This window comes from Astyanax mexicanus, chromosome 17 (assembly GCF_023375975.1).
Source record: "Astyanax mexicanus isolate ESR-SI-001 chromosome 17, AstMex3_surface, whole genome shotgun sequence".
NCBI classification, from domain to species: domain Eukaryota; kingdom Metazoa; phylum Chordata; class Actinopteri; order Characiformes; family Acestrorhamphidae; genus Astyanax; species Astyanax mexicanus.
Window position 1 is genome coordinate 15264319 of NC_064424.1, and position 13139 is coordinate 15277457.

Sequence of the window (13139 nt, forward strand, 5' to 3'; positions counted from 1 at the left end):
CATTAGTTGCGAGTTAAAAAGTAATTGCAGATGCCATGTTCACATGTACAATCTGTAGTTTTAAAGCAGAACTAGGTAGGATTTCCTTGATTTTTGATCTTTTTAAAGAAGTAAAATTACAGCTTGAAACTCACTGCAGTGCTGCATTGCGGTGTAATAGGAGGAACAGTGGTGCTCTCGTGTCTGTGCCGGAGCTCCTCTAAGCTCAAACCAGACTCTGTTTGTTTTCCGAGGAGGCAGCGACCAACGCTCGCGAGAACTGCGACCTGCTTTCCGACTTTTAGTTCTAATAGTTCTACAAGGACTACTGGTTCATTCTTTAAAACTAACATACAGACACTCTGGCAGAAGCTGGAGAGAGACCGAATATGTCTGTGAAAGCCAGAAAACGAGAAAGAGAAACTAATCCGCCTGAAACATTTATTACACTCTACAACTGTAGGGGGAGCCCACGAGCACAAAATCTCAATCCTACCTAGTGTACTTTAATACTAAAATGTACATAATAATATAATGCTTTTTGTCATTGTCATTAAATTATTTTTTTTACAGAGTGTGCTATAGTCACATGATTTACTATGTGAGTTAGCGTAAATAGTAAATAGAAGAACTAGTGCTATATTTACTTAGTACAACTAAACAATTAGAACAACCTTTTTTACAGGACAGATAGCAGTTTTTATCTTTTAATGAGATTCCCAATGCTAATTGTATTCCAGGTAACAACTTCACCCAAGTTGCATAACATATGTGACGATTGATATACATTTTAAACTATGCTAAAATGTTACATTTAAAAAATGTTACATTTTAGTATAGTGGAAAATAAGTGGACCCATTTCATACCCTGAAGAACTCTTTGGTAGATCCTCCGTCCAAAGTCCCGTAGGCGATTTCTGTCTGTTTAGCCAGGTCTTCAGCACTCTCTATAGGGGACACCATTCTCTCCACAGTGAGGAAAGCAGCTAGGTTGGCCGTGTAGGAGGAGATGATGATGAGGGTAAAGAACCACCAGACACCACCAACAATACGTCCAGAGAGTGATCTAAACAGCGGGCAGAGTTAGCAAATGTCAGTACTAATACACATTTAAACCTGTATTCATAAATAGTAAAACAGGAGAAGTGCTGCAGATGCTTTAAATCACTATAAAATCACTATTGCATAGTGAGATCTTGAAAAACATGGGCTAACAGCATATGAGATGCGTTTGAACTGCTTTGCATAAATTAGTGAGGTGTGACTGGTTTAACCTGGGAAACTGACAGGCAGATTTCACCAAATTCACAGTTTCACATCATCAGGTACACCCTTAGATGTATTTCCTCTCACCTCAGAGAGGTTATACATAACAACCACCATGCTTTTAGCAACTGCTTTTAATTCTGAATTTTTATCAGTGAATGTCTGTTCTGATAAGGTGTAATAACAGCTGAAAGGGGGTTGCTGTTCATTATATACTGTATCTTGAGTTCTATGTAAAACACCTGTTTATTCTAGCCCTTTTATTTGGAAATAGTTTTGTTTTTTAACTTGTGGGTAAGGGAGAGTTCCTGTAGTATTTTACATAGATTTTTATTAACCAATATCAATAATATTATTGTAATTTTAAGAACATATAATGGCACTGATGCAAGGATAATATTGTAATATATGAGTAAAGTTCATTTACTTTAAACAAACATGCAATAAAACACAACAGATGACATTAAGGTCAGTAAATTTAAAATAATCTCATCCCAATGGTTTGTGCTACTAATACATACATATGTGAAACCTGCAAAAGGGAAGACACTAGGGGTGGGCGATATGGCTCTAAAATAATATCATTATATTTCAGGGTATTTTTGCGATAACGATATGCTTGGCAATATAGGAAAACTAAAATAATTAATTCATTTCAGGAATATAGTATAAGAGTATAACAGAATAATCATAATGTGGTAAAATAAATAATATAGCATAAAATAATATAGTGCAGCAAAATATATTGCAGAATATTTAGTGCATGCATATAAACTGCAAACTAAAACAATTATACAATAAATACTAAAGCTAAATCTAAAGCTTCACAGTAAATAATAGACTACTTTTAAGACAGGACAGCCCTATTATCACAATATGGATTTTTAATATCATGATATTTCTGTGTCACGATATATTGTATACGATATAATATTGCCCACCCCTAGAAGACACCGCTCCTTTCATCCTGCTACAGTAAAACTGAGATACTCACTTACTAACCACAAATAGGGTTTGGGTAAGTAACTATAACATAACAGGTCTGAGACACCTACTCATTCATTGCTTCTTCTAAAATCAAACTGCTGTGAGGATTTGTTTGAATTTAGTGAAAAAACAATGGTATGGTCAAGATGTATGTATATGCATGTATGTAACACTACCCCAGCTCATCCCAGGATTTTGGACTCTCTCCCACACAAAGAACCCATTCTTCTGTACCTTTCACACATCACACCTGGATGATGGAAATAGGCTTAAAGCAGCAGTCAGTGTCCATCAGTGGGAAGGGGACACAATGTTCTAATAAATGGCATCAGCGTGTTTCTGTGACAATCCCAGTAAAGCCATCTTTATATTCAGGCTAAAAACAGGTATGTCTGGAGTTTTTCTGGCAGCTTAAGCTGGTTATTGGAGCAAATGTGGTGCAGCTAATGGCATTGATACAACATATCAACGCCATTAGGCATAGATTTATCAGAACTGCCAACTCAGTCTTTATCTGCTCAATTAGTCAAGTCAAGAGAGAGTCAAGAGTCAAGAGGCTTTTATTGTCATTACATCTGAGTACAGGTACACAGTGTAATGAAATTACGTTCCTTCGAAACCATGGTGCAACATGGAACAACAAGCAATAGACAACATAAAGTGCAGGAGTGATGACAGTGCAACGTAAAATTATACAATTATAACACTAAATAACAATAAATACAATAAATACAAAAGACGAGACAATTTAAAGACAGGACAGTGCAGTACCGATACGGTAAAATAGAGTGTTTAGTGAGGATAAGGTGCAGAGATGTGTAACATACTGTAACATATAGAACATATATAATCACAGCAGTTACTGAGGTAGATAGTTTATAGTTTTTAAGAGTGCAGCAAATATTGCTGAAAGGAATAAAGTCATGTCAGCCTCTGTGTGCTGACTGTGTGTGTGTGTGTGGGTAAAGCTCAGTCTTTGTGTGTGTAAGGGGGGGGTGGGGTGTTCAGTTCAGTTTTGTGTGAGTGGTGGGTGGGGTGGGGTTCAGTTCTGTCTCTGTGCGTTGAGAAGTCTGACTGCCTGGTGGATGAAGCTGTTGCAGAGTCTAGTAGTGGAGGCTCGGATGCTCCTGTATCTTCTGCCGGACGGCATCAGAGCGAAGAGTCCGTGTGAGGGATGGGTGGGGTCATTCACAATGCTGGTAGCTTTGCTGATGCAGCGTGTGGTGTAGATCTCGGTGATGGAGGGAAGAGGGGCTCCTATGATCTTCTCAGCTGTCCGCACTATCCGCTGTAGGGTCTTGCGGTCAGAGGTGTTGCAGTGCCCAAACCAGACGGTAATGCAGGTGCTCAGGATGCTTTCTACAGTCCCTCTGTAGAACATGGTGAGGATGGGAGGTGGGAGATGTGCTCTCCTCAGTCTTCGCAGGAAGTAGAGGCGCTGCTGGGCTTTCTTGGTTATGGAGCTGATGTTGAGGGACCAGGTGAGGTTCTCTGCAATGTGAACACCGAGGAACTTGGTGTTTTCCACAATTTCCACAGCAGAGCCGTTGATGTTCATCGGGTGGTGGACACCTGGAGCTCTCCTGAAGTCAACAACCATCTCCTTGGTTTTATCCACGTTTAGAGATAGGTTGTTGGTTCTGCACCAGTCCGTCAGCCACTGCACCTCCTCTCTGTATGCTGACTCGTTGTTCTTGCTGATGAGGCCAACTACAGTTGTGTCATCAGCGAACTTGATGATGTGGTTTGAGCTGTACTTTGCAGTACAGTCATGGGTCATCAGAGTGAACAGCAGTGGGCTGAGCACACAGCCCTGGGGGGTGCCAGTGCTCAGTATGGTGGTGCTGGAGGTGTTTTTTCCAATCCTGACTGATTGTGGTCTCTCAGTCAGGAAGTCTAAAACCCAGTTACAGAGGGAGGAGTTCAGGCCCAGCAAGCTAAGTTTTCCGATCAGATGCTGAGGGATGATGGTGTTGAATGCTGAACTGAAGTCGATGAACAGCATTCGAACATAGCAGTCTTTGTTGTCCAGGTGGGTGAGAGCCAGGGGGAGCGCAGTAGAGATGGCATCGTCTGTTGATCTGTTTGGACGATACGCAAACTGCAGAGGGTCCAGTGAGGAGGGGAGCTGATTTTTGATGTGCCTCATGACCAGCTTCTCAAAGCACTTCATGACGATGGGAGTAAGTGCAATGGGACGGTAGTCATTTAGGCAGGACACTCGAGACTTCTTTGGCACAGGGACGATTGTGGTCGTCTTGAAGCACGTCGGCACGATTGCAGTGCTCAGAGAGATGCTGAAAATGTCCGTGAGAACATCCGTGAGTTGGTCTGCGCATCCTCTGAGCACTCTGCCAGGAATGCTGTCTGGTCCTGGGGCTTTCAGTGGGTTGACTCTGAGTAGAGTTTTCCGCACATCAGCTGAGGACAGGCACAGTACCTGGTCGTTCGGAGGGGGTGTTGTCTTCCTTGCTGTTGTGTAGTTCTGTGCTTCGAACCTAGCGTAGAAGGAGTTCAGTGCATCTGGAAGGGAGGCATCACTGTTACAAGCAGGTGGAGGTGACTTGTAGTTGGTGATGGTCTGGATGCCCTGCCACATGCGCCGAGTGTCAGCGGTGTTCTGGAAGTGGGCGTGGATTTTCTTTGCGTAGATGCGCTTTGCCTTTCTGATCCCCCGGGAGAGGCCAGCCTTGTCCCCTGACTTAAAGGCCTTGTCTTAAACGGCTTCTGGTTGGGGCGGGTTGTGATGGTTTTGGAGACAGTAACATCATCAATGCACTTGCTGATGTAGCCAGTCACTGAATCTGTTTACTCCTCCAGGTTGATGGAGTCATCAGAAGTAGCAGCTTCTCTGAACATGTCCCAGTCAGTGTGCTCAAAACAGTCCAGAGAGCAGAGACGGCTCCTGGAGGCCAGGTTGTTACTTGCTTCTTCTCGGATTTGGCACGTCTGATGAGTTGTCTGTATGCTGGGATGAGCATGACAGTGATATGATCAGAGTAGCCGTAGTGGGGGCGGGGCTCTGCTCTGTACGCACCGGGAAGGTTAGTATACACACAATCGAGCAGGTTAGCTCCACGGGTTGGAAAATCCACATGTTGGTGAAAGCTGGGCAGCAGAGCCTTCAGATTACTGTGATTGAAATCACCAGCAACAATAAACAGTCCGTCGGGGTGTGAGTTCTGGAGTTTGGAGATAACAGTGTACAGTTCTTGCAGAGCGTTAGCATTAGCACCGTTAGCATTAGCATTAGCACTGGGTGCTACATACACTGCTACTATGTACACGTTGCTAAGCTCTCTGGGCAGGTAGAATGTCCTGGCTCTGACTACAGCAAACTCCACCAGCGGCGAGCAGTAGCTGGAGATCAGTGCAGCGTTGTTACACCATGCTGTGTTGATGTAAACACACACTCCACCTCCACAAACCTTGCCCGAGAGGCTGGCGTCGCGGTCTGCGCGGAAGCATAGCATGCCCCTCACCTCAATCGCGGAGTCCGGGATGGAGTCCGCTGGAGCCGGAGGTGGTCGAGCTTGTTCGGCAGGGAGCAAACGTTGGCAAGAAGGACGGATGGGACCGCTGGCCGGCTGGAGTTAGCCATTAGCTTAGCGCGGACTCCGGCTCTCTTACCACGCTTCCGGTTTCTTGCGCACCGCTTGCGGGGAGCCCTCTTCCGGCTAGCAGGCTCAGGATACGCCGCGGATCTTAGCAGGCCTAGCGCATGTAGCTCAGCTCGTAGACCGTCTGTAAGTACAGTTTTTGGATGATTTTGCAGGTCTAGGAGGGTCTGTCGGTCGTAGATGTGGGTGCCAGTTGTTCTCATAGCGAACTCTTGCAAGGTTGCGAGTTCAGATCGGATTATTTACAACAAAACAAACAAAAAAGCACCGTGTATTGGTTTCGGAGTGGCCGCTGCAACTGCTCGCGCCGCCGACATGTGGGTACCTCAATTATACATTACTATTCCAAATAAATCAGAATTAATACTAAAGAGAGCTAATAATTTAGTCCTTAACAAAACCACCATAATTATCTTTACCAGATGCTCGTACAAATTCGAGTCGAGTCAGAAGTTATTAGGGACGTGTTGTAGGTCAAGTCTGAAATCAAGTCATGTGCAATCAAACAGAGCGACTAAATAGAGGTTAGCACCAACAGTGCACATTTTTGCTTGTTGTTATGCATATAAGATTGGGATTTAAATCACTGTCTAGATATAACTAACTCTTATTTATTAAAGCAGCTTTCATGCATTTTTAAAGACATTTGTTTGAGAAGCAGCAAATAGAAAGAATATGATGAAGAGTTTAGGCTGGCTATGAGTGTTTTTTTTTTTTTGCAAACTGTCACAAGATGTTTTTAATCAGCTGTGCAGTAAGGGAAGAGATCACAGCATGTATTCGTTGGCATTTGATGAAGGCACAGACGTTAATGACAGTGCTCAGCTCAGCTCTATTCATCAGCGGTTATAATTATCGGGTTGAGGTGACTGAAGTAATACCTTAAATGAAGATATGTAGATACATTTAAAGCTGAGAAAAAACCTTCAAACCTCTGATTTAGACCACAGTTTTCCTTCTGTTTTGCTCAGCTGTTGCCTTCTGTGTGCACTCACTATATGGTCCAGATAACTGCTTCAATGTACGGGGGCTGCAAACCCTCAATCACACGGCCCACTCATATAGACTCTTCTTTCCGTTTTATCACCCAGACCAAAGGAAGAGAACTAACTCTTATGAAGTCATGTATCTGCACCGTTACTGGAGTTAGCTTGCTCTTATGGTCATAGTTAAAATACAGCTGTCCAGAAGGTGCATACTAAAAGGCCACTGGCTCTGAAGACATTTCAGAAGTGAGCCACCTTCTCACACAGAAACCTATAAAAGAAGAAAGGTTGCAAAATACCAACTTCCAACTACTATAACTACTAGTTAATACTTAGCAAAGCACGGCAAGTTTATTACATAGCACCTTTTATTCACAACGGTCATTCAAAGTGCTTTACAAAATAGAAAATACAAAGAGAAGTCTAATAAAAAAATATGTAGCATTAAAATGGAAATAAACATAACAAGAAAAAAAAGTTTAAGAACAATGTTAAGACAAAATACAAGACATAATTAAAAGATTTTTTAAGTAATGAAAACTAAGATAGTCCAGGGTCCCATGACTTTTGCCATGTACCAATAATGCTAAAGAGAGCTGCACTGACTTGTGGGTATGCATGCAGATGCTACATTTACGATCATTACTACCTACTGCACTGTCCACTGTGGGTGGAAATACCTAATGTATTTCCCCGGTACATACATGTGTATTGAGAAATGTTAAATGCCCACACAAACTGAATGTCCCATCCATGTGGCACCCACCATCACTCAAACTAATAACTAACAATGCCTTGATATAAGCATACTGACCAGTGTTTAACCTTACTCACATAAGATAAGACCTCACAACTTAAACAGGTGTGGGCATTCCCAAGCTGTCCCCTCAGGTAACCCTTCATGATCAAGTTCCATACTGCTATCCACTGACTGGCTTTTGGCATGCCAGTGTATAACAACAATAATGATAACACAGATAATGACTTCATTCCTTCCATTCAATATACAGTATCTGTATAAAACAGCTATAATGTGAAACCTCCTACACTATAGGTTAAAATAAAACATCCACCACTCCACAGTTGTAGACCTGCAATGCCCACCTCAGTCTCAGCCATTGCTGTTAGAAGCAGAATCACAGCTTCTAAACAAGTGCTCACACATTCAGACTGAAACCCATCAACAGCCTACTTTAAATGCTGGAAACATCTGTTCAATTAGACACATAATAAGAGGTGACTGAGGTCTGGAATATTTTCTTATGCACTGATTTCATGTCGGATGTGTTAACCCCCTGGGGTCTCAATATTTCTGCAAAAATGTTATACAGAAAAACAGTTCAAACTAAATCTAAGTCTATGTCACCTGCTTTTTCCATTAAAAGATCATGGAGAGCTAAGATCTAGGAAGATCGGCCTAGATAAATTCACCTCTGGAGTTATGAGGCTATGAAGAATGGTTGAGATTATTATAAAGCATTAAGCACAATGAAGTAAGTCCTTAGTGTCCATGTATATCTATGTATTTCACACAAAATATAGACAGAAGCATCATGACACACAATATGGGATGGTAGGATCCTAATGCATGTCTAATAAATCCAATACAGGAAAAGAACAGACAACCAAAACAGATAAAGGGACTAATGCAAAAATTAAGGTTGAAATTACATATCAGGGTCAAAAGTACTATTATTACAAGGAACTCTTTAAAATGGCTTAAAGATACTAACAATACATCGCACCACTGTTCAGGTGCGGCGTCCTTAAATAGTGCAACAAACGAAGCAGAGAAAACAGCTAAGGGAGAAAGTGACCTCCTGTGTCTCGGAGGTGAACCGCCAGGTCCAGTTGGGTGACACATCACTACTATAGTCCTTTCCAAGACTGAACCGTGCGTAAGCTTTGTGTGTACTGAAGATTTTAGAATTCTACTTCAGCACTAAACCTTCATTAGCAGTAAAAATACTACTTTTCCTCAGGCTACATCATCTCTTCTGCCTTCCAATAGTTCACGAGTTAAGGCTGTGATTACACTCGATCTAAAGGTGTAAATCATCTAAGCAAGTTGAGCAGCAGATGATGAAATGTTTTACGGGCAATATACAATTGGTGTCAAAATATAAGAGGCCTGTTTCTGGCTGCTTCAAATGTGACTCACATCTCTTAATGAGAGAGAGATGGAGAGAGAGAGAGGGAGAGAAAAAAGACAAGACGAAACAGCTGAGGTAAAAATAGATGAGCATGTTGTTTTGTGCTAAGTAGCGGAGATAAGCCTGCAACCATTTAGGATTTGCCTGGACACAAAAACACAGCTGAAATTTGCCAAGGAGAATATCCTCACCCACAGACATGTTTCCTAATCTAGAGCCTTATGGCAGCGCAGTCATTTCCCTGGAAAAATGCCCCTATAACACCCCCCCAAGCCCTTCAGGACCTGAACAACTACTCTTCTCCTCCACAGAGCAGTGAAGGAGGAGAGAGAGAAAGAGAGAGAGAGAGAGAAAGAAAGAAAGAGAGAAAGAGAGCATGCCAGAGTAGAGCAGCAGATAACAGCAGCCAAAAAGAGCAGAAAGACAATGAGCCATAGCAGCTTCTTTTCCTCTCTCTCCGCTGCTGACAGCCAACAGCCTCTATCTGCTCCTCCTGTCCCTCCCTCATCTCGTACTCTCTTCAGACCTTCACTCTGTCTGTCTCCGTCTCCCGCTCTCTCTTTTTTCAGCTCGACTGCTGCGAGAATAATTCGGAATCCACTTGTTTCTCTGTCCAGCCAATCTGTCAGTCATTCAGCAGCCTGCCGCTGCAGAGAACAAAAAGGTCCACGTTCTCTAACATCAGACTTCTGCAAATGCCAACAAAACCATTACAGTACAGCTGTGCTGCTCTTTTTATTCTGAACTTGGCTTACATTTCCAGAGAACTACTACAGATTGATCAGTCATTTACCAGGGTTGTGAATTTCTGCTCTAAAATTGTGCCATCAAATGTCAAATTTCTCAGCACGTTTATTAACTGTCATGTTTCTTGATGAACAATTTTGATAAAGCCAGATTCAAGCAACAGCTTAGTTTAAAATTTCAAATAGTGAGTAAATACTTGAACATGATTTTACTCAACTGATCACACTAGAAATCAACCATCTTGAACAAAAAAATAAAAAATCAACAGCTATGTATGAGTATACGATCCACTGACAGTAGTTTTGTATGATGCTCAATGTAGAGGCCCTTGGGCCACATGACACTGCAATTTATTGTTAGAATTACCTCTAGATGGAACTACGAACCATAAACACGACTACAGACGCACAATAATGCCAGCATTGTACTCTTATTGGTGTGTCTGCTCTCCACTCAGTCAGGCTTTTTGTTCTGACCTAAACTAACATATTTGTAGAATGTTTAAAACTAACTTTACAAGTGGAGGAAGGATGTAGAGTGAAGACTGCAACATCACTAACTAGATACCCCTTTTGAAAGTACATCACTCAGCCCAAAGTAAGTATCAAAACAGAGCAGCTAACAGAGAGCTAACAAACACACCTAAGCAGATCCTATTTAACCACCACCAAAAATATTAGCCCTTCTTGGTTGTGTTTTGGTTTCACTTTGGTCCCGGCAGTGCAGTTTTTTGTACAGGAATGCATGGATTTTTCTTTGCACATTTGTGTCTGCAAATGCTGCGACTTAAAGTAGCTGATTGCATTTATTATAAGGGGTGTCCACAAGAATATTGACCTATAGTGTGTTTTTGGATCGTAGCTTGTTTACACACAAAAAACACCTAATAACGTGACCTTAAATAATACATTCAAGCAAGATTCACGTCATCTGTCTGCAGGGCTGCAGCTAGATATGACTGCATGCTCTCTTCACTGTCTTCACCATTAGCAACAGTGTGAAGGAAAAGACAAAAAGTGCTGTGACAAGCTAATGACTTCTGCCCGCACGAGTGACACGGTCGTGTTTAACACTGCTGAGAATGCCTATATGCTAGCCGTGGCAGGGTCACCTCCACAGTGGCAAAGCCCTCAGGCTGCCGTCTATAAGTCATGCTAATGTGTGAGTGTGTATGGTGAAGCGCAAGCAGGCTCAGAGTATTTTTGAACATGTGTAAGAGTATAGGAGGCAAAGCCGAAACGACAGTCCTTGCCTTCTGGGAAGCGGGGGGTAACGAGGCCACTGGGGCTGTGTGGTTACACTGGCCTCAAGAAAGACTGTCTAACTGACCTCTCAAATCACAAACACACACACACACTTTCATACACACTCATGAATTCACATCATACCAATCTGCACTACAGGCACCAGGCATTGTAACATTTCCTTAGGGTTGCTAAGCTCACAGACACAGATGGACACACAAAGACCGGCATACATGTACACACACATACACACTCGCATAGTCCCGTAGGACCAATTCTACATTTTCCAGCATTTACTCAGCATATTTTTACCAATTTACCTAGAGTCAAGTTCGGGCCTCTATGTACGCATTCTGGACTCCACTCTATTTTATTGTAGCGTAAACTAGCACAAGTAAGCATACACTGCATATATTGCCCTGCAATTGCTCGAATAATGCCTCTTTGCGAGAAAATGTCAGCAGTATTTCCATGAATAATGCAATAAATGCGCACATTACCATAAAATGACTTTCTTCCGAATCAATAATTTTCTGCAGCACGAAAAATAAAGCGCACAAATTGAGTCTTCCTACAGTAAACTGGTTCCGTTTGTGTCAATGGGAAATGTAAGGGAATTTTATGGCATTTAGATGTGAGTCAACCATTTTCTTTGCTAGCGAAACCATAAACAATTGGCTTACGCCATTTGCATAATCTAATACACAACAATGCGGGATGTGTGCTAGAACCTATATCTGCAATAAGAGCCATGCAGAGTGTTTTCTATCATGCAGCTACGCTTTGGCTCTTGCTGCTGCCTCATAATGTGCTCTGCGGTGCCGCGGTAAAGATGGCACTTCACGCGAAAGTGTCAGCTTGTGTACAGCAGGACAAAAGCAATTGAAAATCCCATAACATGGACAACAGCAGAACAGACGTGGAACATTCCTGCAAAGACATAATACCACTCCATCCCGGTTCTACTGTCATGCTATCAGCACTGCGCCAGTCCGCTAAGCTATGTTTTAGCAGACCTCCGCCAGAGCGTTACTGCAAGCGAGCCAATCAACTCCGCCGCCACCTCTTCACAACCTCACATTACAGCCAATAGCTCGGAGACAAAATGGCCCTGATTGCCTCAGTAGCTACAGCAAGCCCTCATTTGCACACTGTTTCAGAAAAGAGAGAGCAAAGAGCCTGCTTTTCATCCCCCAGACACTATTATCAGTGGCTGGAGAAGAAATCCATTTATGTGTCTTATCAGATTAAGAAGCTAATCAAAAAATCGGAGAGGGTAACTGAGGTAACACTGCTGGACACAGTGAGGGGCGTGTTTTTTCAGATGATAAACGTCCCTGTGATAAATGCTCTGACATGCATTACAGTGTGAGCGCAACTCTCTGAGTGGCAGCTCTGACATTTATCAAGGACAAACACTTTTTCTGCTGTGGATAAATACTATAAGCAGCCCATTTGTGTATTCGCTGCATCTCACACGCAGCTGGTTCAGCGCTGGCTGCAGGCGTGGAATGAGCATCACAGTCGTGCAAGGTTTCATGCAGTTTAATGGGCTGATCTCTGGTGTTACTCACTATAACTCCTCTAGGCCTTAAAATAAGGTTTCTAGTCACTAGTTACACAAGTAATATATATTTTGACTGGTTTTATCAGCAGCAGATTTGGAGGAAAAAAGAAGAAAAGAATGTGTTCATATAAGAAACCTTATTTACAATACATTCAGACTGCTTACCCTATTACCTCACTAGGATAGTAGAGTGTTTGGTGCTTATCTTAAGCCAGGCGGACACTGTGCGATTTTTTTAATCGGATGCGTTCTGGAGAGCTCAAACTGCACGTTTGAATCGTTTGTCGTGTATGAACAACGCCTGCGATTCATCTGCACACACTGTACGGTCCAACTGACCTGCTGCGACGGGGGAGCTTACACTGCACGTCTAAACGCAGCCCGTAGGCGGAGCTTTCTTTGCGTACAAACTCTCGCTTCAACACAACGCCTTGCAAAAGAAAGCGCTTAGCTTTACTTATTTGTGCCCTGTTGTGCGCTGAAAGTCCACGGAAGAGACGTACCGTACATGGACTCGCAGGTGGCTGAGGCGACGTGGACTCTACGGGTTGTCCGTTTTACAGAAGGAGAGCGCATAGAAAAATGACTGC

The 13139-nt window shown here is 42.7% G+C and overlaps 1 protein-coding gene across 6 annotated transcripts in view; it reads right to left on the bottom strand.

Annotated features, from left to right (window-relative positions):
- gria1b (glutamate receptor, ionotropic, AMPA 1b) overlaps positions 1 to 13139 on the bottom strand; it is a 94687-nt gene that overhangs the window by 15337 nt on the left and 66211 nt on the right. For all 6 annotated transcript variants that reach the window (XR_007425115.1, XM_007244537.3, XM_007244535.3 and 3 more), the window contains exon 12: positions 847 to 1045. Coding sequence is in view for 5 of the 6 variants with exons in the window: in XM_007244537.3 (XP_007244599.3) it covers positions 847 to 1045 (199 nt within the window). In the remaining variant the exon portion in view is untranslated. The remainder of the gene's footprint in view (positions 1 to 846; positions 1046 to 13139) is intronic.